This window comes from Mobula hypostoma, chromosome X1 (assembly GCF_963921235.1).
Source record: "Mobula hypostoma chromosome X1, sMobHyp1.1, whole genome shotgun sequence".
NCBI lineage: Eukaryota > Metazoa > Chordata > Chondrichthyes > Myliobatiformes > Myliobatidae > Mobula > Mobula hypostoma.
Window position 1 is genome coordinate 25,953,052 of NC_086128.1, and position 23,321 is coordinate 25,976,372.

Here is a 23,321-nt window from a genome sequence, read left to right on the forward strand (position 1 = left end):
GTACACAGAGAGACCGGTAAATGACAGGGGAGTGTTGTAGAACAGAGGGAGCTCGGGGTACAGGTACACAGAGAGACCGGTAAATGACAGGGGAGTGTTGTAGAACAGAGGGAGCTCGGGGTACAGGTACACAGAGAGACCGGTAAATGACAGGGGAGTGTTGTAGAACAGAGGGAGCTCGGGGTACAGGTACACAGAGAGACCGGTAAATGACAGGGGAGCGTTGTAGAACAGAGGGAGCTCGGGGTACAGGTACACAGAGAGACCGGTAAATGACAGGGGAGTGTTGTAGAACAGAGGGAGCTCGGGGTACAGATACACAGAGAGACCGGTAAATGACAGGGGAGTGTTGTAGAACAGAGGGAGCTCGGGGTACAGATACACAGAGAGACCGATAAATGACAGGAGAGCGTTGTAGAACAGAAGGAGCTCGGGGTACAGATACACAGAGAGACTGGTAAATGTCAGGGGATTGTTGTAGAACAGAGGGAGCTCAGGGTATGGGTACACAGAGATATCAGTAAATGACAGGGGGGTGTTGTAGAACAGAGGGAGCTCGGGGTACAGGTACACAGAGAGACTGGTAAATGACAGGGGAGTGTTGTAGAACAGAGGGAGCTCCGGGTACAGGTACACAGAGAGACCGGTAAATGACAGGGGAGTGTTGTAGAACAGAGGGAGCTCGGGGTACAGGTACACAGAGAGACCGGTAAATGACAGGGGAGTGTTGTAGAACAGAGGGAGCTCGGGGTACAGGTACACAGAGAGACCGGTAAATGACAGGGGAGTGTTGTAGATCAGAGGGAGCTCGGGGTACAGGTACACAGAGAGACCGGTAAATGACAGGGGAGCGTTGTAGAACAGAGGGAGCTCGGGGTACAGATACACAGAGAGACCGATAAATGACAGGAGAGTGTTGTAGAACAGAGGGAGCTCGGGGCACAGGTACACAGAGAGACCGGTAAATGACAGGGGAGTGTTGTAGAACAGAGGGAGCTCGGGGTACAGGTACACAGAGAGATTAGTAAATGACAGGGGAGTGTTGTGGAACAGAGGGTACTGCGGGTACAGGTACACAGAGAGACCGGTAAATGACGGGAGTGTTGTAGAACAGAGGGAGCTCGGGGTACAGGTACACAGAGAGACTGGTAAATGACAGGGGAGTGTTGTAGAACAGAGGGAGCTCAGGGTACAGGTACAGAGAGAGGGAAGCTGAGGAAAAGAAATTATAGAACAGCTTGGCCTCAGTGGTTGGGAAGATGTTGAAGTCCATGAAAAGATGAGGTTTTAGGGTACTTGGAAGCACATGATTAAATTAGGCCAAAGTTCTCATGGTTAATTATTAGTTTAATTAGTTAGGCACAACATTGTGGGCTGAAGGGCCTGTTCCTGTTTTATGTTATATACTTTATGGTGCCCCTTGCTCCTTATTGTCTGCCTGCACTGCACTGTCTCTGTAGCCGCAACACTTTATTCTGCATTTGGTTTTCTTTTTTACACTTGTGATGTCTGTTACGTTAGGCATGATCTGCCCGAATGCTTTTCACTGTTTCTCAGTACACGTGACAATAATAAACCAATACCAATACCAGTTCGGACCAGGTCAGAAAGGCACCATAGTCGGCATGGGCAAGTTGGACCGAAGAGCCTGTTTCCATGGTAAAGAACTTTGCCTCATTGGGACACTTCATACCACACCTTGTTGACTGAACCTGTCCATACACACATTAACAAAGAGACAGGTTGTGCTGTATAAAACTCTGGTCAGGCTGCAGTCGAGATGGAGTACTCCACTCAATTCTGATCACCCAGACTTCATGGAAAGATGGAATACGAAGGTAAGCTAGCCAAAAATCAAAGCGGATACCAGATTTTTCAGATATATAAAGTGTAAAAGAGAGATGAGAGTAGATATTGGACCACCAGAAAATGTCACTGTGGAGGTAATAATGGGGAATAAGGAAATGTCGAGTGAACTGAATAAATATTTTGCATCAGTCTTCACCATGGAAGACACTAGCAGTATGCCAGAGGTTCGAGAGTGTCAGGGAGCAGAAGTGAAGGCAGTTGCCTTCATAAGGGAGAAGATGCTTGTGAATCTGAAAGGTCTGAAGTCACCTGGACCTGATGGACTACACCCCAGTGTTCTGAAAGAGGTAAATGAAGAGATAGTGGAGGCATTAATAATAATCTTTCAAGAATCACTAGATTCTGGCATGGTTCCAGTGGACTGGAAAATCGCAAATGTCACTCCACTCTTTAAGAAGGGATGGAAACAGAAGAATGAAAATTATTCCTTAGTGGCCGGAGCAATGTTGGAGTCGATTGTTAAGGACAAAATTTCATGTACTTGGAGGCACAAGGTAAAATAGGCCATAGTCAACATAAGGGAATAATAGGCATGATAAAGAAGAGTAAGTGGATGTTATTTACTTGGGTTTTCAGAAGGCCTTTGACAAGGTGCCATGCATGAGGCTGCTTAAGAAGAGCCAGTGATATTACAGGAAAGACACTAGCATGGATAGAAGATTGGCTAACTGGCAGAAGGCAAAGAGTGGGAATAAAGGTGCCTTTTTCTGGTTGGCTGCCAATGACTAATGGTGTTCTGCAGGGGTTGACATTGGGACTGCTTCTTTTTATGTTGGTATGTCAATGATTTGGATGATGGAATTAATGGCTTTCTGGCCAAGTTTGTAGACTATACGAAGAGAGGTTGGCAGGTAGTGTTCAGGAAGCATGAAACTGCAGAAGGAAGTCACCAAGAAAGTGGATGAAAGCAAGGAGCAGATTTTGTCTACATGGACTTTAGCAAGGCATTTGACAAGGTCCGACATGGGAGGTTGGTGAAGAAGGTTCAATCACTCAGCATTCAGAGTGAGGTAGTAAATTGGATTAGACATTGGCTTTGTGGAAGAAGCTACAGTGGTAGTAGATCAGTAGATGATTGCCTCTCCGATTGGAGGCCTGTGACTAGTGGTGTGCCGCAGGGATCGGTTCTGGGTCCTTTGTTGTTTGTCATCTATGATAATAGGGTTAGCTGGATCAGCAAGTTTGCAGATGTCACCAAGATTGGGGCTGTAGCGGACAGTGAGGAAGCCTGTCATGGCTGCAGAGGATGTTGGAGAAGGTTTTTTTTGTCCAATGGCCTTCATTAGTCAATGCACTGAGTACAGGAGTTCAGATGTTACGTTGCAGGTTGTATGAGATGTTGGTGAGGCCACACTTGGATTATTGTGTGCAGTTTTGGTTACCATGCTATAGGAAAGATACCATTAAGCTAGACAAAGTACAGGGATTTACAAGGTTGTCGTTGGGACTTGAAGGACTGAATGATGGAGAGAGGATGGCAGGTTGGGACTTTATTCCTTGGAGCGTAGAAGACTGAGGGGTGTCCTTATGGAGGTGTACAAAACCATGAGGGGCACAGATAGGGTGCTCTCTTCCCCAGGGTTGAATGCAGAGGACATAGTTTTGAGGTGAGAGTGGGAAAGAGATTTAATAGGGACCCGAGAGCAGACACAGGAGTGTAAGGGGCTGATGTTTACTTGAATTTTCAGAAGGCCTCTGACAAAGTGCTGTATATCTTGCTAAGCAGCCTCATAAGAACCCATAGTATTACAGGAAAGATACTAGCATGGATAGAGCATTGGTTGATTGGCAGGAGGCAAAGAGTGGGAACAAAGGGAGCCTTTTCTGGTTGGCTGCAATCAGAGCCTCAGTGGAGGGGTAGGAAGTGTTGAGGAAGCAGGGAAGCTGCAGAACGACTTACACAGATTAGGAGAATGGGTAGAGAAGTAGCAGATGGAATATAGTGTAGGGAAAATTATGGTCATGCACTTTGGTAGAAGGAATAAAAGGGTAGGCTTTTTCTAAAGGGAGAAATTCAAATTCCGAACTAGCAAGGGGCTTGGAGTTCTTGTACAGGATTCCCTAAAGGTTAATTTGCAGGTTGAGTCGGTGGTGAAGAAGGCAAAAGCAATGTTAGCGTTCATTTCAATAGGACTAGAATATAAAAGCAAGGATGTACTATAATGCTGAGGCTTTATAAGGCATTAGTCTGACTATAGCTTGAGTATTCTGAGCTGTTTTGGGCCTTTTGTCTAAGAAAGTATGTGCTGCCATTTGGAGAGGGTCCAGAGGAGGTTGATGAAAATGATCCCGGGAATGAAAGGCTTTACATATGAGGAGCATTTGATGGCTCTTACTCACTGGAGCTTAGATAAATGAGGGAGGGTCTCATTAAGTGTCGAGAGGCCTCAGAGTGGATGTGCAGGGGATGTTTCCTATGGTGAAGAAGTCTAGGACCAGAGGGCACAGCCTCAGAATAAAGGGACAGAGATGAGGTGGAATTTCTTTAGCTAGGGAGTGGTAAATCTGTGAAATTCATTGGAACAGGCACCTGTGGATGCCAAGTTACTGGGTACACTTTAAGTCGAAAGCTGATAGGGTCTTGATTAGTCAGAGAATGAGAGGGAAATGGATCAGCCATCATCAAATGGTGGACCAGACTCGATGGGCCAAATGGACTAATTCTGCTCCTATCTCTCATAGTCAGCAAAGGTATTGTACTGTTCCATGATCTACGGTCTCCCCCGTGCTCTCCCTCATCTCCTCCACCCCGCCACTCATACAGAGACATCACACACCACATGTTTGTCTAAAATTCTCGCATTTATTTTGTGTGTGTGTGTTGTGTGCGTGTGGAGAGACAGCAGCCTCTCTCTCGCTTCTGTCTGTCTCTTTCTCACACTTCTCTCTCCCTCTCTCAGTCTCCCCCTCTCACTCTCCCTCCCCCTTTCCATGTGAAGGAGTGTTATCTGTCCAATGCATCTCCCCCTCTCACACACAGCCACACACACACACACACACACACACACACAGTGCCACACACACACACACACACACACACACACACACACACAACCTGTGTGTATGGATTGGGGCTGTTGAACTTAGCACCTAAAATATATTTGTGTCCTCGGTGAAGAGATCGGGAGGGCGTCAAGTCCACGGCAGGTGGTGTGATCCCTGATTACACGCGTGTGGAGTGCTCTGTTCCGTCTCCATTCCAGCATTGGAAGCACGCGATAAGGTGGATGGTGTGGGGAAGGGAATAGAGGAGAAGAGACGGAGCAGTTCCATCCCAAACTTAAGTATATATAGGCCAGCCATTCCAGAGGCTACCATGAGGCGGAACTCCGGGGCTGAAGCAGCGTATCCACGGAAAGGCTGCTGTCCATGTCAGGCACACCGCAGTCCGAGTCCTCGCTGGGAGCAATGCCCTGTGGAGGAGACACCAGGATCAGTTTACAACACCGAGACAGAGACAGCCCTTTGACCTAATCCATCCACGATGACCCAGATCCCCATCCAAGCCAGTCCATTTGCCAGCGTTTGTCCCACGTCTCTCCAGGAGTTCCCAACCCGGTATTAAAAAGGTTGGGAAACCCTGATGTAAAGTTTTCCATTCACATCCTGTATGAGTGCCTTTTAAATGTTAATACACAGTCTGAGTCTCAGAGTAGAACAGAGATGAGGAGGAATTTCTTTAGCCAGAGGGTGGTGAATGTGTCAAATTCACTGCCACAGGCGGCCATGGAGACCAAGTCGTTAGGTCTGTTTAAAGCGGAGGCTAATAGGTTCTTGATTAGTCAGGGTGTCAAAGGTTATGGGGAGAAGACAGGAGAATGGGGTTGAGAGGGAAAATAAATCAGCCAGGATGGAATGGTGTAACAGACTAGATGGATTGAATGGCCTGATTCTGCTCCTTATGTCTCTGGCAGCTTGTACCATATGAAAAAAGTTGCCTCTCACGTTCCTATTAAATTTTCCATCTCTAGTTCTTGATTCTCCACCCTTGGGGAAAAAGACTGTGCATTCACCCTATTGATGTCCCTCATAGTTTTATACACTTCTGTCTCCCACAAGGAATAAACTTCCAACCAGCCTAACTTCTTCATAAATCTCCTTCCTCATAAATCTCTTTCCTATAGCTGGGTCACCAGAGCTGAACACAGTACTGAAAATGTGACCCCTGCCCCCACAACATCTGGGCAGAGATACAGTTTAAACCCAGCAAGCGTGAGGTGATAAACACAAGAGATTCTGCAGGTGCAGGGAATCCAGAGTAACACATAAAATGCTCACAGAACTCAGCATCGGTGGAGACAGTCAACGCTTTGGGCTGAGACCCTTCATCAAGACTGGAACTCCAAGTGTGAGGTGTTGCACTTTGGGAGGTTAAATATAAGGGGAGAAGTTATAATTCATAGCAGGATCCTTAACAGCACTGATGTACAGAGGGATTTTGAACTCCAAGTCCACAGCTCCCTGAAAGTGGCCATGTAGGCAGGGTGTACAGCATGCTTGCCTTCATTGGCCAGGGTGTTGAATGTGGAGGAGATGGGGTATTACATTGCAGTTGTACAAGATGTGGGTGAGGCCGCACTGGGAGTATCGTTTTGATCACCCTGTTATAGGAAAGGTCTTAACTGGAAAGAGTGCAGAGGAGATTCATGAGGATGTTGCTGGGACACAAGGGACTGAGTAATAGAGAGGGGTTGGGACTTTATTCCTTGGAGCATAGGAGATCGAGAGGGGTAGATTTAATGGGAACCTGAGGGCAACCTTTTCACCAAGCTATAAGGAGAGGTTGGACAAACTTGGGTTGTTTTCTGCAGTGGTAGAGGCTGAAGGAAGATCTGATAGAGGTTTATAAGACTTTGAGAGCCATTGGTAAGGTGGACATACATTTCCCCAGCAGGTACATTGACAACATTTAAAAGACACTTGGGCAGATATATATAGGATTATGGGCCAATCATGGGAAATGGGATTAACAGTTGGGAATCTGAGCTGGCATGGAGCAACAGGGCTGAAGGGCCTGTTCCCATGCTGTGTGACTCTATTAACATCTAAAAGAGGGTGTTGAATATAACAGTCAGGAAGTCCTGTTGCAGCTCTCTACCTCCCTCTCCTACCCTTCCCTTCACTCACTCCTCTCTATTCCCCTCCTTCCTCACCTCCTCACTTCCACCATCCTCTCCAGCATCCCACCCAGGATCCTGTCAGTCTCTGTACCCTGGGAAAAAGGCCCCAGGACCTACCTTAGGGAGCAGGGAGTCAGGGCAGATCCGGGAACAGTCGTGGTGGAGGACAGTCCCCCTCTCGGACAGACCGTCGGACAGAACTTCAGAGCCCAGGGAGTGGGGTTCATCTGATCTCTCCTCTCCCCTCTCCTCTGTGTGGGCGCCAGGCAGTTCAGGGGAGAGTTCACTGCTGTTTCCCTCATCTGAGACTGAACCGTTCTCTAGGCTGCAGGTGGAGAGGGAGGGGCAGGCACTGAAGTCGTGGTGGAGTCTGTGGGGTGGAGTCATGAGGGAGAAAGTGAGTGGATGTTTGAATCCCCATCCCCTTCCTCCCACTTTGCCACCATCACCCCTCACGCCTCCTGATCCCCATCTACACACTCCTCCCCAACCCGCAATCTCCTCCCTCCTTCCTTCTTTACCATCACTCCTCACAGCCACCATTCCCCCTCCCTACACACTCCATCCCTCTCACAGACCACTCCCTCCCATCTCTCCACAAATAATCCCTCAACACACACACACACACACACACACACAGCGGCCGGTGTTAGAGATCTCCCTCCCCCTCACCAAAAACACAGGGCAACCTCTCACCTCTGTCTCCGTGGAAACTCCATCTCGCTGTCAACCTCTCCTTCCTCTTCCTCAGACGAGCAGAGTCTCTGCCAGAAGTTGGGGGAGAGGGTGGGGGTGTAAAGTGAGGGATATTCTTCATTGCTGACTCGACTTCTAACATCTGACACACTCCTACATCACCACCCACCCCAAGGTGTCTGGAGATAACCAGAGGGGATCACAGAGATAGGGAGGGTTCATATCCCTCCCTCCCACATCACCACCATCCCTCTATCCCTCTCCATGCCTCAACTCCCCTTCCCCTCCTCTTCCCATTCCCACTCCCCCTGCCCCCTTCCCACCCCTCCCTCACCCACTCCCATTACCTGTTTCCTTGATGTTGGGTCCTCGCCCCGGCCTGGCCCCTGGGCCTCGTTGCATCTGCCGGTGCCGGTAGGTTCCTGCCTCAGGCCTCCGTTGTCTCCCCCTCCCTCCAAGGCACCAGGGCTACCTTCCATACGCCCGTCCTGCTCTGTAGCCTGGTTCCTGGGCCCGGGCCCGGTCCCACTACCCAAGGCCTGGGCCCCCTCCTTGGCATCAGACCTGGAGCTCGGCTGTGGACCCAGGCCCTGGAGCCTACCACAGGCCGCAGGGCCCAAGGCCCCCCACAACAAGTCGGGGCTGGAGGAATGCAAGGACCCAGGGAGGGGGCGCTGAGCGGGAGCCCTTGGGCATGGTGCAGGGGGAGGGGACAGTTTGGAGGAGCAGGGGCAGGACGAAACCCCCAGGCCTCCACAGAGTTCGGCCTCCCCTCGGCTGCCTCTGGTTGCCCCCCTCCGGCAGCGAGAGTGGGGCCTGGGCCGGGTCCGGCCCCTGCCCGGGGAGCCCCCCTCTCCCCCATCCACCCTACCAGCTACAGACCCCCCTGCCCTTCTCCAGCGGCCCTCCGGCTTCGGCAGTGTGACCTCCGACCTCAGCAGGTCTGGCCTGAAACAGAGCAGAGAGCGAGAAGGTGTTAGGGTCAGAGGTCAGACTCAAAGACTTGCTGGGGTCAAAGTCCAGGTGGTCCCAACCTCTCAGCAGAGTAGGAGTGGCAGATAAAGTCAAGGGTCCCGGTCTGAGGTTGGGACTATAATGGAGGGGGCAAAGGTCAGGATCAGAGAGCCTGGTCTCTTAATGGGTGAAAGGTCCGAATGTGTGAGTGTCACGTCAGAAGTCAGGGGATTCTGGCCTCCAATGGGGAAGGAAGGGAGTGTTAGGGCCAAAGATCAAGGTTGGAGGTCCAGCCTAAAATGGAAAGTAAGAGAGTCAAGTTCAGGAGGTTAGGCCTGCAGCAACAGGGCGAAGGTCAGGATTGGAGTTGGGTTTAAGTCAAAGCCCGTCCTGGGGGAGGGAGGTGTAATGAGCTTTGTCCCCTACATCCGCGCCCCCAACCCCCTCCTGAACCCTGACCAGTTGTAACCCCTTTTTTCCCTCTGACCCCTGACCTCCTCCCGTAACCACAACCCACTCACTCCAACCTGTCGATCTTCTGCTGTGAACCCTGAACCTCTGATTCCCCAACCATGCCTTCTGGGTGATGATCTTTGCTGTAACCCCTGAACCTTCCTCCAGCCCAATGTCCTCCCCCCAAGCCATGACCCTTGATGCAGTGAACCTAACAGCTTTGACCTGACATCTTGTGACCCTGAACCTGCTGATGTACTTTGACCTCCAGCCCACTGGCCCCTTGCTGTGACCCTTGACCCACTGACCTCTGCCGTGCTGAGTTCAGTGCACTGACCTCTTGCTGTGCGTCAGGTGATGTTTCAGCAGAAGTTTATCAACAGAATTGGTCGGGCGGAGGTGGGGCGGCCGGAAAACCTTGGGATGTGTCTGGTCCAGAGCTTCCTCTCTCCTAAGGAAGGGGAGAGGGAAAGAACTTTAATATGGTGCTGGAGGGTTGTGGATGGAGAGAAGGGGAAGACAACGTGGAATTATGACATGGAAGCCATTAGTAAGACTTGGTTGCAGGAGGGGTAGAACAGGCAGCTCAATGTTCCAGGGTTCCATCAGCTTAGAGGGAGAGGCATTAAAGTAGTAGGGGTTATATTATTAGATAAAGATTCGTGTCAAATCAAACCAATGAGGATTGAGCTGGTGTCATCATGTTTCCAGCTCCAAAACAGCTTACCCACAACTGACTAACCCTAAATCATATGTCCTTGGAATGTGGGAGGAAACCGGAGCACCCAGAAGAAAATTTCATGGCACAGTGAGAACGTACAAATTCCTTCCAGACAGTGACAGGAATTGAACTCCGATCTTAGAGTTGGCTCCTGTAAATTTGTAGAGAAATAGCAGATAGAATAAAGCTTGTGATAGTAGGTGATTTTAACTTTCCACATATTGACTGGGTATCAGAAAAGACCTGGCAAGTGGATTGAGGCAGGTTGTTGTCTGGCAGAGACATGCTTGGTACAGTACTAATACAAAGTATTCAACTCCCCCCCACCCCCTGGGAAGTTTTCATGTTTTATTGTTTTACAACATTGAATCACAGTGGATTTAATTCGGCTTTTTTGACACTGATTAATAGAAAAAGACTTTCATGTCAAAGTGAAAACAGTGAAAACATCTCTACAAAGTGATTTAAATTGATTGCAAATATAAAACACAATATAATTGATTGCATAAATATTCACCCCCTTCAAGTCAGTATTTAGTAAATGCATCTTTGGTAGCAATTACAGCCTTGAGCCTGTGTGGATAGGTCTCTATTAGCTTTAGATATCCGGACACTGCAATTTTCCACATTCTTTTTTACAAAACTGCTCAAGCCCTGTCAGATAACATGAGGATCGTGAGGGAACAGCCCTTGAAGTCCAACCACAAATTCCCAATTGGATTGAGGTCTGGATTCTGACTTGGCCACTCCAACATTAACTTTGTTGTTTTTAGCCTTTCCTGTGTAGCTTTGGCTTTACGCTTGGGGTCATTGTCTTGCTGGAAATCAAATCTTCTCCCAAGTCACAGTTCTCTTGAAGACTGCATCAGGTTTTCCTCCAGGAATTTGCTGCATTCATTTTGCCCTCTACCTTCACAAGCCTTCCAGGGCCTGCTGCAGTGAAGCATCCCCATAGCATGATGCAACCACCATGCTTCACAGTAGGGATGGTGTATTTTTGATGATGTGCTGTTGTTTGGCTTACACCAGACATAGCATTTAACTTGATGGCCAAAAATCTCAATTTTGGTTTCAGACCATAGAACCTTCTTCCAGCTGACTTCAGAGTCTCCCACATACCTTCAGGCAAACTCTAACTGAAATTTCAAGAGTTTTTTTCCAACTCTTTTCCAACAAGAGTTTCTTTCTCTTTGCCACCCTCCCATAAAGCTGCGACTGGTGAGGCACCCAGGCAACAGTCGTTGTTTGCGCAGTCTCTTCCATCTCAGCCACTGAAGCTTGTAATTCCTCCAGAGTTGTCATACGTCTCTTAGTGGCCTCCCTCACTAGTCCCCTTCTTGCACGGTCACTCAGTTTTTGAGGACAGCCTGCCCTAGGTAGATTTACAGCTGTGCCATATTCTTTCCATTTCTTGATGATTGACCTAACAGTATTCCAAGAGATATTCACTTGAAAAATTGAATGGAAAATTTTCTTGCATCCATCTCCTGACTTGTGCTTTTCAATAATCTTTTCACGAAGTTGCTTGGAATGTTCTTTTGTCTTCATGGTGTAGTTTTTGCCAGGATACTGACTCACTAGCAGTTGGACCTTCCAGACACACATGTATTTTTACTACAATAAATTGAAACACCTTGACTGCACAGGGGTAATCTCCATTTAACTAATTATGTGACTTCTAAAACCAATTGGCTGCACCAGTGATGATTTGGTGTGTTATATTAAAGGGGGTGAATACTTATGCAATCAATTATTTTGTGTTTTATATTTGTAATTAATTTAGATCACTCTGTAGACATCTGTTTTCAGTTTGACTCGAAAAAATTCTTCTTTTGATCAGTGTCAAAAAAAGCCGAATTAAATCCACTGTGATTCAATGTTGTAAAACAATAAAACATGAAAACTTCCAAGGGGGATAAATACTGTTTATAGGCACTGTAAGTGAGAGGCCTTCAAAAGTGAAATATTGAGAGTACAAAGCTTTTATGTTTCTGTCAGAATAAAAGGCAAGGCTAATAGGTCTTGGGAACCTTAGTCTGAGAGATCGTGAGACCCTGGTTTGAGAAGAAGGAGGTGCATAGCAGGTGTAGGCAGCAAGTGGAAAATGAAGTATTTGAGGAATACAAGAAATGCAAGAGAACACTTTAAGAAAGAAATCAGGAAAGCTAAAAGAAGGAATGAGGTTGCTGTAGCAGACAAGGTGAAGGAGAATCCCAAGGGCTACTTCAGATATATTAAGAGCAAAAGGATAGCAAGGGACATAACTGGTCCACTGGAAGAATAGAGTGATTACCTATGTGCAGAGTTGAAAGAGATGGGGGAGACCATAAGTGGATTTTTTGTACCTGTATTTACTCAGGAGACAGACACAGAGTCTATAGAAGTGAGGTGAAATAATAATGAAGTCATGGACCATATACAGATTACAGAAGAGGAGGTGCTTGTTGTCTTGAGGCAAATTAAGGTGGATAAATGCCAAGGGCCTGGCAAGGTTTCCCCATGAACTTTGTGGGAGGCAAGTGCAGGAACCCTAGCACAGATATTTAAAGTGTCCTTAGCCACTGACGAGGTGTCGGAGGGTTGGAGGATAGCTAATGTTCTGTTGTTCAAGAAAGGCTCTAAGTATAAGTGGGGAATTTATAGGCTGGTGAGTCTGACATCAGTAGTTGGTGAAGGCAGGGCCATGGATATTGTCCACATGCACTTTAGTAAGGCATTTGACAAGGTCCTGAATGGGAGGTTGGTCAGGAAGGTTCAGTCACTTGGCATTCAAGATGAGGTAGTAAACTGGATTAAACTTTGGCATTGTGGGAGAAGACAGAGAGTGGTAGTAGACGCTTGCCTCTCTGACTGGAGGCCTGTGACTAGTGGAGTGCCACAGGGATCGGTGCTTGGCTCGTTGTTGTTTGTCATCTAAATCAACGATCTGGATGATAATGTGGTTAACAGGATCAGCAAATTTGTGAATGACACCAAGATTGAGGGTGTACTGGACAACGAAAAAGACTAATCAGTGGGATCTTGACCAGCTGGAAAGATGGCAGATGAGATTTAATGCAGACAAGTGTGAGGTGTTGCACTTTGGGAGGACCAACCAGAGTAGGTCTTACACTGTGAATGGTAGGGCACTGAGGATCTGGGAATACAGGTACATAATTAGTTGAAAGTGGTGTCACAGCTAGATAAGGTTGTAAACAAAGCTTTTGGCTCATTGGCCTTCATAAATCAAAGTATTGAGTACAGGAGATGGGATGTTATATTGAAATTGTATGAGGGCTGATTTGGAGTATCGTGTGCAGGTTTAGTCACCTAACTACAAGAAAGATGTAAACAAGGTTGAAAGAGTGCAGAGAGGGGAAACATCCTCACTCAGAGGGTGGTGCAGGAGTGGAACGAGCTGTCAGTGGAAGTGGTGGATGCGGGTTCGATTTCAACATGTATGAAAAGTTTGGATAAGTACAATGGGTGGGTGAGGGCAAGGAGAGAGGTGGGAGAGGAGGGGTAGAAGAGGAAAAGAGAGTGTTTTAGTATAGTGGCGAGGGTGAGGGGCAGAGCAGGTGGGGTTAAGGGTCAAGCAAAGAGTGGTGAGTGGGTGAGAGAAAGAGCTGAAACAGCTGGGGTAAAGGTGGGGGCGGGGGGGCAAGGATGGGTGGGGTAAAATCAGAGCAGAAGATATAAAAGAAAGAGAAATGAGGGTGATGTTTAGTGAGGAGGAGGACAGAGATGAGGGGGAGAAGGAGTATGAGTAAATCTCTGAACATCTCACAACACATCAACATTATTCCTTCAGTAAGGAGACTGATAGTTATGGGCAGAGTTGGCAAAGTTGAGGGATGAAGTACATCCCAAAAATTTCCACCTTTTGGGTTGGCTTTGTACACCATCCCCCAAATGTATTCAGCCAGTCCCGACTAGGGCACCCAATCCAGGGTCTATCCTGACACCAAGATATTTTTCAATGTTGCCGGGACTTTTAAATGAAATTTTCTTCCATTACGACTCCAGTTATTGATGGAATTAAAAATAAAAGTTTTATTTTTACATTCCATACAAAATCCTGCAGTCTTATTCCTAGGAGCATAGGAGACTGAGGAGTGACATTGAGGGACATAGATAAGATGCCTTTTTCCAGGGTTGGAGAATCAAGAACCAGAAGGCACAGGTTTAAGGTGCTCGAGGATTATAAAGAATGTAAAAAGAATCTTAAGAAAGAAATTAGAAAAGCTAAAAGAAGATATGAGGTTGCTTTGGCAAGTAAGGTGAAAATAGATCCAAAGGGTTTCTACAATTATATTAATAGCAAAAGGATAATGAGGGATAAAATTGGTCCCTCAGAGAATCAGAGTGGACAGCTATGTGCGGAGCCAAAAGAGATGGGAGAGATGTTGAACAATTTCTTTTCTTTGGTATTCACTAAGGAGAAGGATATTGAATTGTGTAAGGTAAGGGAAACAAGTAGGGTAGTTATGGAAACTATGTGATTAAAGAAGAGGAAGTACTGGCGCTTTTAAGGAATATAAAAGTGGATAAGTCTCTGGGTCCTGACAGGATATTCCCTAGGACCTTGAGGGAAATTAGTGTAGAAATAGCAGGGGCTCTGACAGAAATATTTAAAATGTCATTAGAAACGGGGATGGTGCCGGAGGATTGGCGTATTGCTCATGTTGTTCCATTGTTTAAAAAGGGTTCTAAGAGTAAACCTAGCAATTATCAGCCTGTGAGTTTGACGTTAGTGGTGGGTAAATTAATGGAAAGTATTCTTAGAGATGGTATATATAATTATCTGGATAGACTGGGTCTGATTAGGACCAGTCAACATGGATTTGTGCATGGAAGGTCATGTTTGACAAATCTTATTGAATTTTTTGAAGAGGTTACTAGGAAAGTTGATGAGGGTAAAGTAGTGGATGTTGTCTATATGGACTTCAGTAAGGCCTTTGACGAGACTCCACACGGATGATTAGTTAGGAAGGTTCAATCGTTAGGTATTAATATTGAAGTAGTAAAATGGATTCAACAGTGGCTGGATGGGAGATGCCAGAGAACTGTTTGTCAGGTTGGAGGTCGGTGACTAGTGGTGTGCCTCAGGGATCTGTACTGGGTCCAATGTTGTTTGTCATATACATTAATGATCTGGATGATGGGGTGGTAAATCGGATTAGTAAGTATACAGATGATACTAAGATAGGTGGCGTTGTGGATAATGAAGTAGGTTTTCAAAGCTTGCAGAGAGATTTAGACCACTTAGAAGAGTGGGCTGAAAGATGGCAGATGGAGTCTAATGCTGATAAATGTGAGGTGCTACATTTTGGTAGGACTAATCAAAATAGGACATACATGGTAAATGGTAGGGCATTGAGGAATGCAGTAGAACAGAGTGATCTAGGAATAATGGTGCATTGTTCCCTGAAGGTGGAATCTCATGTGGATAGGGTGGTGAAGAAAAATTTTGGTATGCTGGCCTTTATAAATCAGAGCATTGAGTATAAAAGTTGGGATGTAATGTTAAAATTGTGCAAGGCATTGCTGAGGCCAAATGTGGAGTATTGTGTACAGTTCTGGTCACCGAATTATAGGAAAGATGTCAACAAAATAGAGAGAGTACGGAGGAGATTTACTAGAATGTTACCTGGGTTTCAGCACCTAAGTTACAGAGAAAGATTGAACAAGTTGGGTCTTTATTATTTGGAACGTAGAAGGTTGAGGGGGGACTTGATAGAGGTATTTAAAATTATGAGGGGGATAGATAGATAGAGTTGACGTGGATAGACTTTTTCCATTGAGAGTAGGGGAGATTCAGACAAGAGGACATGAGCTGCGAGTTAAAGGGCAAAAGTTTAGGGGTAACATGAGGGGGAACTTCTTTACTCAGTGGTAGCTGTGTGGAACGAGCTTCCAGCAGAAGTGGTAGAGGCAGGTTTGATTTTGTCTCTTAAAAAAAACTGGATAGGTATATGTACAGGAAAGGAATGGAAGGTTATGGGCTGAGTGCAGGTAGATGGGACTAGGTGAGAGTAAGAGTTCGGCACGGACTAGAAGGGCCGAGATGGCCCGTTTCCGTGCTGTAATTGTTATATGGTTATATGGTAAGGTGAGAGGGGAGAGGTATAATAGGAACCCAAAGGCCAATGTCTTCACCCAGAGGGTGGTCTCTATATGGAACGAGCTGCCAGAGGAAGTGATTGAGACAGGTACATTAACATTTAGAAGGCACTTGGACAGGTACATGGATAGGGAAAGTTTAGAGGGATACGGGTTAAACACAGGCAAATGGGACTGGGTTAGATGGAATCTTGGTCATCATGGACCAATTAGGCCAAAAGGTCCGTTTCTGTGCTCTGTAACTGTATAGAGTGTAATACAGTCCACATTGCTCCAGACATGGTCTCAACCACCCACCCATCTCAGGAATGGACCCAGCATTCCCTCAGCAAGAAGATGCACCCTCCCTTCTTGTCTCACAAGACTTCTGCAATCAGTTCCCATCACAGGGGCAGTCCCACTGCCCGTGTGGGACCCCCTGTACGTGGGATAGCTCGGCTCATCCAAGAGGGATGGGGCATCCAGCCAGATGTCCCAAGAATACTCCATCCTAGCACAGGATGGGATTTGGCCCCAGGAACCACCACGTTACCCGCTTCCCCACTCAAGCTCTGACCTGAGTAACTCCCTCTCCTTTAGCTCCAGTTGCAACATGACGGCGTTGAGCTCCATGTAGAGATTGTTGGCTCGTTCCAGCTTCCGCTCATAGTGTTCACGGATGTCCAGGGCATGTCTTCAGATCAGGAAAAGAGGGGAGAGGTGATCAGAGATGGAAACACTGTGCCATATAAGCACCCAGTCACATAAAGATCCTGATCACATCACCTCATGTTGTACTGTGTACTGCATCTGCCCTGCATTATGCTGCGTAATGTATAACACAGTCACCCCCTCCACCCCGTTCTACGTCTGGCAGCTGGCACCTGGCCTGTGTTGTACTATGTAACGTGTCACCCACCCCACCATGGCAGGCTGAAACCTGAGGATCCACCTGAGCTCTTCACGCCTCCTGCGCACCAGTTCCTCATCCAGCCGGTGAAGGCACGTCCCCTCGGTCTTGATCTTTTCAAAATGCTGCTTCACCTCCTGTCGCCACTCGGCCTGGGGACGGGGAGGGGCGGGGGCAGAGGGATTAAAGATAAAAGATGAGCTCTATTTGTCACACGTACATTGAAACATACAGTGAAACATACAGCGCATCAACCGCCAACACAGTCCGAGGATGGTGCTGGGGGCAGTCCGCAAGTGTCGCCACGCTTCTGGTGCCAACAAAGAATGCCCACAACTCACTAGCCTAACCCGTACGATTTTGGAATGTGGGAGGAATCCCACACAGTCACTGGGAGAGCGTACAAACTCTTTACAGACAGTAGAGGGAACTGAACCCGGGTCTCTGGCGCTGTAAAGCAGTACGATAACTGTAACGTCCTCTTCTCCTCCCTCCACCTCTCCCCGCTCTAACCCTTCTCTCCTCCCCTCCTACACCCTGTACCTGGGACTGGAAATAGGTCTCCTGTGGGGTGCCCAACACGTCAGCCGAGGCGATGTCGAGGTGGAGGAGAATCTGGCGGAAGGAAGGTCGATTCCTCGGCTTCCCATTCCTGCAGTGGCGAGGAGGGAGGATTCAGTGGCGTGGAGGGCAGACTTAAAGAGAAGGGGTGGAAAGGGGAGGAGTGGTATCAGGGGTGGTTACTGCAGGTAGGGGGCAGGGATGGTGAGGAGGGGCAAGAGTGAATCAATGGAGAGGGAGGGTAGGGTGGTGAGGAGGGAGGAGAGGAGTATGATGAAGGACCACCACACCGAGAGATGAGACTCACCAGCACTGCGTCAGGAGCAGTTTGAATCCATCAGGACAGCCCGTGGGGACAGGAAGGTGGAGACTGTTGCTGCCAACACCCCAAATGATGGCAGACGAATCAACGTCCTTGTAGGGGATCTCCCCCGTCAGTAACTCCCATAGAACCACACCAAAAGACCTGCGGACAGTGAGGTCCATCACACCAACAACAAATAAGTCTCCCTATCCCTGGGTCAGACCCACACTGGGAGCACCGTGCATAATTCCTGTCTCCCTATCTCTGAGTCAGACCCACACCGGGAGCACCGTGCACAGTTCCCATCTCCCTATCCCTGTGTCAGACCCACACTGGGAGCACCAAGCACAGTTCCCATCTCCTTATCCCTGGGTCAGACCCACACCGGGAGCACCGTGTACAGTTCTGGTCTCCCTATCCCTGGGTCAGACCCACACCGGGAGCACCGTGCATAGTTCCTGTCTCCCTATCTCTGAGTCAGACCCACACCGGGAGCACCGTGCACAGTTCCCATCTCCCTATCCCTGTGTCAGACCCACACCGGGAGCACCGTGCACAGTTCCCATCTCTGGATCCCCAGATCAGACCCACACTGGGAGCACCGTGCACATTTCTCAATGTCATAGGTGGGAAAAGGGAGGAGGTCCTGAAGGGAGAATATTGGGAGCTAGGTAGGAAGCTGAAAAACAGAACCTCTGGATTACTATCTGTGCTATGTGCAAGTGAGGGTAAGAAAAGGACAATTTGGCAAATGAATGTGTGGCTGAGGAACTGGTGCAAGGGGTAGGGCTTCAGATTTCTGGATCATTGGGATCTCTTTTGGGGAAGATATGACCTGTACAAAAAGGATGGGTTCACAACTACTTGAGGGGGACCAATACCCTTGAAGGCAGGTTTACTAGAGCTGTAGGGGAAGGTTTAAACTGGAAGGTTTGATAGGTGGACGGGAACCAGAGTGATAAGTCAGTTGTTGGGGCAGTTGGTCTATAGGCAGGTGCAGCCTGTAGAGAGACTGTGAGGAAGGATAGAAAGTTAGCAGGGCGAAACCGCAGTCAGTTGGGATGGTTTGAAGTGTGTCTATTTTAATGCAAGTGATGGACTTAGAGCACGGGTCAGTAGCTGGAGCTACAATGTTGTGACCACTACAGAAACTTGTCTGTACAAGGGCAGAAAAAGCTGCCAGATCTTCTGGGGTTTAGATGTTTCCAAAGGGACAGGGAGGGAGGTAAAAGAGATGGGGGAGTGCCGTTGCTAATCTGGAATAGTACCACAGATGCGGAAAGGGAGGACATCCTGGAGGGATTGTCCACTGTACTAGGTCAGTGTGGGTGGACGTCAGAAACAGGAAGGAACAATCACTGTTGGGAGTATTCCATAGACATCCCAATAGCAACAGAGACACTGAGGAGCAGATAGGGAGGCAGATTTTGGAAATGTGCAAAAGTAACAGGGTTGTTGTCATGGGGGACTTCAACCTCCCAAATATTGATTGGCACATCCTTAGTGCAAAAGGTTCAGATGGGGCAGAATTTGCCCCATTCCTGACACAATATATGGACAGGGGACTATAGGAGAGGCCATTCTACATCTGGTGCTAGGCTCACACCGGGAGCACAGTGCAATTTCAGTTTGCCTCCTCCACTGCACCACCACCCCCCGCCCCCATCCTCCACTGCCGGTGACCCTGGTCCAGGCTGATAAGACTGCTCCAATGATCTCCCTTCTCTGGTGACCTCTGTTCCATCAGATTTTGCACAAGTGACCTCCCATCCACAGTGACCCCATTGCCTTCCCCTCTCTGGCATTTGCCACTCACCAGATATCCACCTTCTCTGATACTGGCTCATTGCGAATCACCTCGGGAGCCATCCAGGCCACAGTGCCGGCAAACGACATCTTGGTGCTCTTGTCACTCAGCTCTTTGGACGTTCCAAAGTCGGAAATCTTCACCACATCGTCGGAGGTGATCAGCATGCTGTGGCAAAGAGGGCAGGTTTGGTAATGGGGTCAGTAACGGGGACTGTAATGAGGCCCCTAACAGGGTTTGTAATGAGAACTGTAACAAAGTCTGCAAACAGGCTCTGTAATGCAAGGGGAAATTGGGTCAGTAAGTAATGAGGGACAGTAACTGGGATGAAGAGGGTCAGTAACAAGTACAGTATTAGGAATGGGGCACAACACACTTCACTACTCTCCTGCTCCCCCTCACTCATCCCTCGGATGCTCCTTGGGAACAATCCCCCAACCATCCCTCCCCAACCCCAGGCATTTGTCTGTCCCTGGTGATGTTTACATCTACCCCCCCCCCACCACCCTTCTTCCCTGTGTCTGTCCATGGGAACTTCCCTCCACCCTCCTGCCTCTCAACCTGTCCCTGCAAATCATCCTCCCCACCCTCCTGTTCCTCGGTCCAATCGTAGGGACTATATACCCACCCCAATGTTGTGCCTGTTCCTGGCAACCGTCCAACCCCACCCTTCGGTCCCCAGAAACTTTCTCCTCTCCCCCAACCTCCCTCCCCCTCCTTGCTCCACCTACTTGGGTGACTTGAGGTCTCGGTGGATGATCTTGTGGAGGTGCAGATAGTTCATGCCTCCAGCGATCCCCATCGACCAGTCGACCAAGAGGGAGGGGGCGACCTTCCTGCCTGCCCTCAGCACCTCGTAGAGCTGCCCCTGTGCACAGTACTCCATGATGATGCAGTAACAGGGGGCCTGGGTGCACACACCCCTGCGATAGAGACGGAGGGGCAACAGTCAGCGTGTGCGTGAGAGACAGAGGGAACCGTGCATGCTATTGCGGGGGAGGGAGTGTGCAGGAGAGAGGAGGGGGCACCCATGCAACAGAGGGAGAGGGGAGAAGAGGGAGTGGGGTGACACAGAGGGAGGATAGAGGGTTACGTTGAACGTACTTGAAGGTGATGATGTTGGGGTGCTTAAGCTTGCGGAGATGTTTGATCTCCGTCTCCTTCCGGTCTCGGACCTTCTTCACGGCGACCTCCTCTCCGCGGAAGCGTCCCAGGAAGACAGCTCCCTGTGCCCCGCTCCCCACCCACTGCAGCTCCGAGATCTCTTCGAAGGGAACTTCCCAGCATTCTGCTGACATGAAGCAATTGGTTACTGCAGGGTGGGAGAAAGGGGGGGTGAGAACAAAGGGGCAGACAGTGCGCGGGATGGGGAGACAGAGAGAGTGGGGTGTTGGGGAGACAAAAATTGGGGGAGATGAGAAAGCAGGGCAGTGACATTTTGTGCGCCACAGTTCCTGAGGAGACACTGTATTGTGTAGAAGGAGAGAGAGTTTAAAAGAAGTGTGTGGGGGCAGTTGGTACATTTTGCGTGCCACGGTTCCCAAGGAGACTTTGGAGTGCGTAGAGGGAGAGAGAGCTTAAAGGAAACGAACGGGTGCAATCAGCACATTTTGCACGCCACAATGCCCAACAAGACTTTGGATTGCGTTGAGGGAGAAAGAGTTCAAAAGAAGCCAGCGGGGGCAGTCAGTACATTTTGCACGCCACAATTCCCAAGGAGACTTTGGATTGCGTTGAGGGAGAATGAGTTCAAAAGAAGCCAGCGGGGGCAGTCGGCTCATTTTGCACGCCGCAGTTCCCCAGGAGACATTGGATTGCATAGAGGGAGGAGGAGTTTAAGTGAAGTGAGCAGGGGCAGCCAGTACATTTTGCGCACCACAGTCCTGAGGAGATGTCATATTGCGTAGACGGAGAGAGTGTTTAAAAGAAGCAAGCGGGGACAGTCAGCAAATCTTGTGCGCCACAGTCCCAGAAGGAGACTTTGGATTGCGTAGAGGGAGAAAAATTTTAAAAGAAGCGAGCAGGCCACATTTTGCATGCTGCAGTTCCTGAGGAGACTATGGATTGCGCATAATTAGGCATTTGACAAGGTCTAATAAAAAGAAGTTAGGTTTAAGTGGAGCGGCCATTGTGAGAGTGGGCCAGAGTTAAAGTGGGGAGTTGAGACATTGGCTCATTGAGGCTTCAACAAGGAGAGGCATAGGCCATATTTTTTTTTCCATTACTTATTCTTTCTTTATTTCTTACTGCACATTTAGAGCAGAGGGGATGCCAGGCAGGTTAGAGGAATGCTCCTCTTGCAGGATGTGGGAAAGTAGGGAGACCTCCAGTGTCCCTGACCACTACACCTGGAAGAAGTGCATCCATCTGCAGCTTCTAACAAACTGTGTTGAGAAGCTGGAGCTGGACCTGGATGAACTGCAGATCATTCAGGAGGCTGACAGGATGATAGATAAGACATACAGGGGGGTAGGTGCACCCAAGGTGCAAGACACAGGTAACTGGGTGACTGTCAGGAGAGGGAAAGAGGAGAGGCAGCCAGTGTCAAGTACCCCTGTGGCCATTCCCCTCAAGTAATAGGTATACCGCTTTGGATACTGTTGGGGAGGGAGTGTGGATGACCTGGCAGAGGAAAGCCATAGTGTTCAGATCTCTGACACCAAGTCTGGCTCTGTGGCTCAGAAGGGAATGGGGAGAAGAGGTGAGTTGTAGTGAAACGGGATTCATTGGTTAGGGGAACAGTAAGGACGTCCTTCCCAGATGGTATGTTGCCTCCCGGGTGCCAGTGTCCGGGACATCTCTGATTGAGTCCTCAGCATTCTTAAGTGGGAGGGTGAACAGCCAGAGGTCGTGGTCCACGTTGATACCAATCAGATGGTTAGTAAGATTGAGGAGGTCCTGCAAATTGAGTTCAGGGAATTTGGTGCTAAATTAAAGGGCAGGATTTCCAGGGTTGTGATCTTGGGATTGCTACCCTGGCCACATGCTAGTGAGACCAGAAATAGGAAGATTATACAGTTTAACACGTGGCTGAGGAGATGGTATAGGAGGGAGGGCTTCAGGTTTTTAGATCATTGGGCTCTTTCCCAGGGAAGGTGGGACCTATACAGAAGGGACAGTTTGCACCTGAACTGGAGGGGGACTAATATCCTAGCAGGAACGTTTGGTAGTGCTGCACAGGGGGTTTAATCCAGAGTCATAGGGGTACGGGAACCAGAGCAGAACGGATGGTGGAGAGGTTGTGGAGAAAGATGTTATTAGGCCTACAGTACGTACAAGGTCAGGAATGAAGAGGTTGGGCGTGGTGGGACTAATGTTCTGAGCTGCGAATATTTCAATGCAAGGAGTGTTGCAGGAAAGGTGGATGAGCTCAGGACATGGATCAGCACGTGGAATTATGACATTGCAGCCATTAGTTAGATTTGGTTGCAGACGGGACAGGACTGGCAACTCAGCGTTCTGTGGTTCCGTTGTTTTAGACGTGACAGAGCAGGAGGGATTAAAGGGGGAGGGAGGGATGGCATTACTAGTCAGGGAAAATGTCACAGCAGTGCTCAATCAGGACAGACCGGAGAGCTCAACTAATGATTTATGGGTAGAACTGAGGAATAGGAAAGGTATGACAATGTTAGTGGGATTATATAACAGACCACCCAATGGTCTGGGGGATTTAGAGGAACAAATTTGTAGAGGGATCGCAGACTGTTGGAAAAAACATAAGGTTGTGATAGTAAGTGATTTTAACTTTCCACATATTGACTGGGACTGTCATACTGTAAAAATGACTGGATGGGACAGGGTTTGTCAAATGTGTACAGGGAAGTTTCTTTAATCAGTACAAAGAA

The 23,321-nt window shown here is 48.4% G+C and overlaps 1 protein-coding gene across 2 annotated transcripts in view; it reads right to left on the minus strand.

The window, feature by feature from the left end:
* Positions 1-896: 896 nt before the first annotated feature.
* Positions 897-23,321, minus strand: part of LOC134340336 (mitogen-activated protein kinase kinase kinase 12-like) — a 34,971-nt gene continuing 12,546 nt past the window's right edge. For both annotated transcript variants that reach the window (XM_063037452.1, XM_063037453.1), the window contains exons 3-14: positions 20,581-20,764; positions 20,208-20,399; positions 19,486-19,644; positions 17,673-17,831; positions 17,348-17,456; positions 16,847-16,956; positions 16,472-16,588; positions 9,430-9,543; positions 8,033-8,633; positions 7,686-7,753; positions 7,107-7,359; positions 897-5,282 (exon numbers count right to left, since the gene is read on the minus strand). In XM_063037452.1, coding sequence (XP_062893522.1) covers positions 5,181-5,282; positions 7,107-7,359; positions 7,686-7,753; positions 8,033-8,633; positions 9,430-9,543; positions 16,472-16,588; positions 16,847-16,956; positions 17,348-17,456; positions 17,673-17,831; positions 19,486-19,644; positions 20,208-20,399; positions 20,581-20,764 — 2,168 coding nt within the window. In that variant the 3' untranslated portion in view covers positions 897-5,180. The remainder of the gene's footprint in view (positions 5,283-7,106; positions 7,360-7,685; positions 7,754-8,032; positions 8,634-9,429; positions 9,544-16,471; positions 16,589-16,846; positions 16,957-17,347; positions 17,457-17,672; positions 17,832-19,485; positions 19,645-20,207; positions 20,400-20,580; positions 20,765-23,321) is intronic.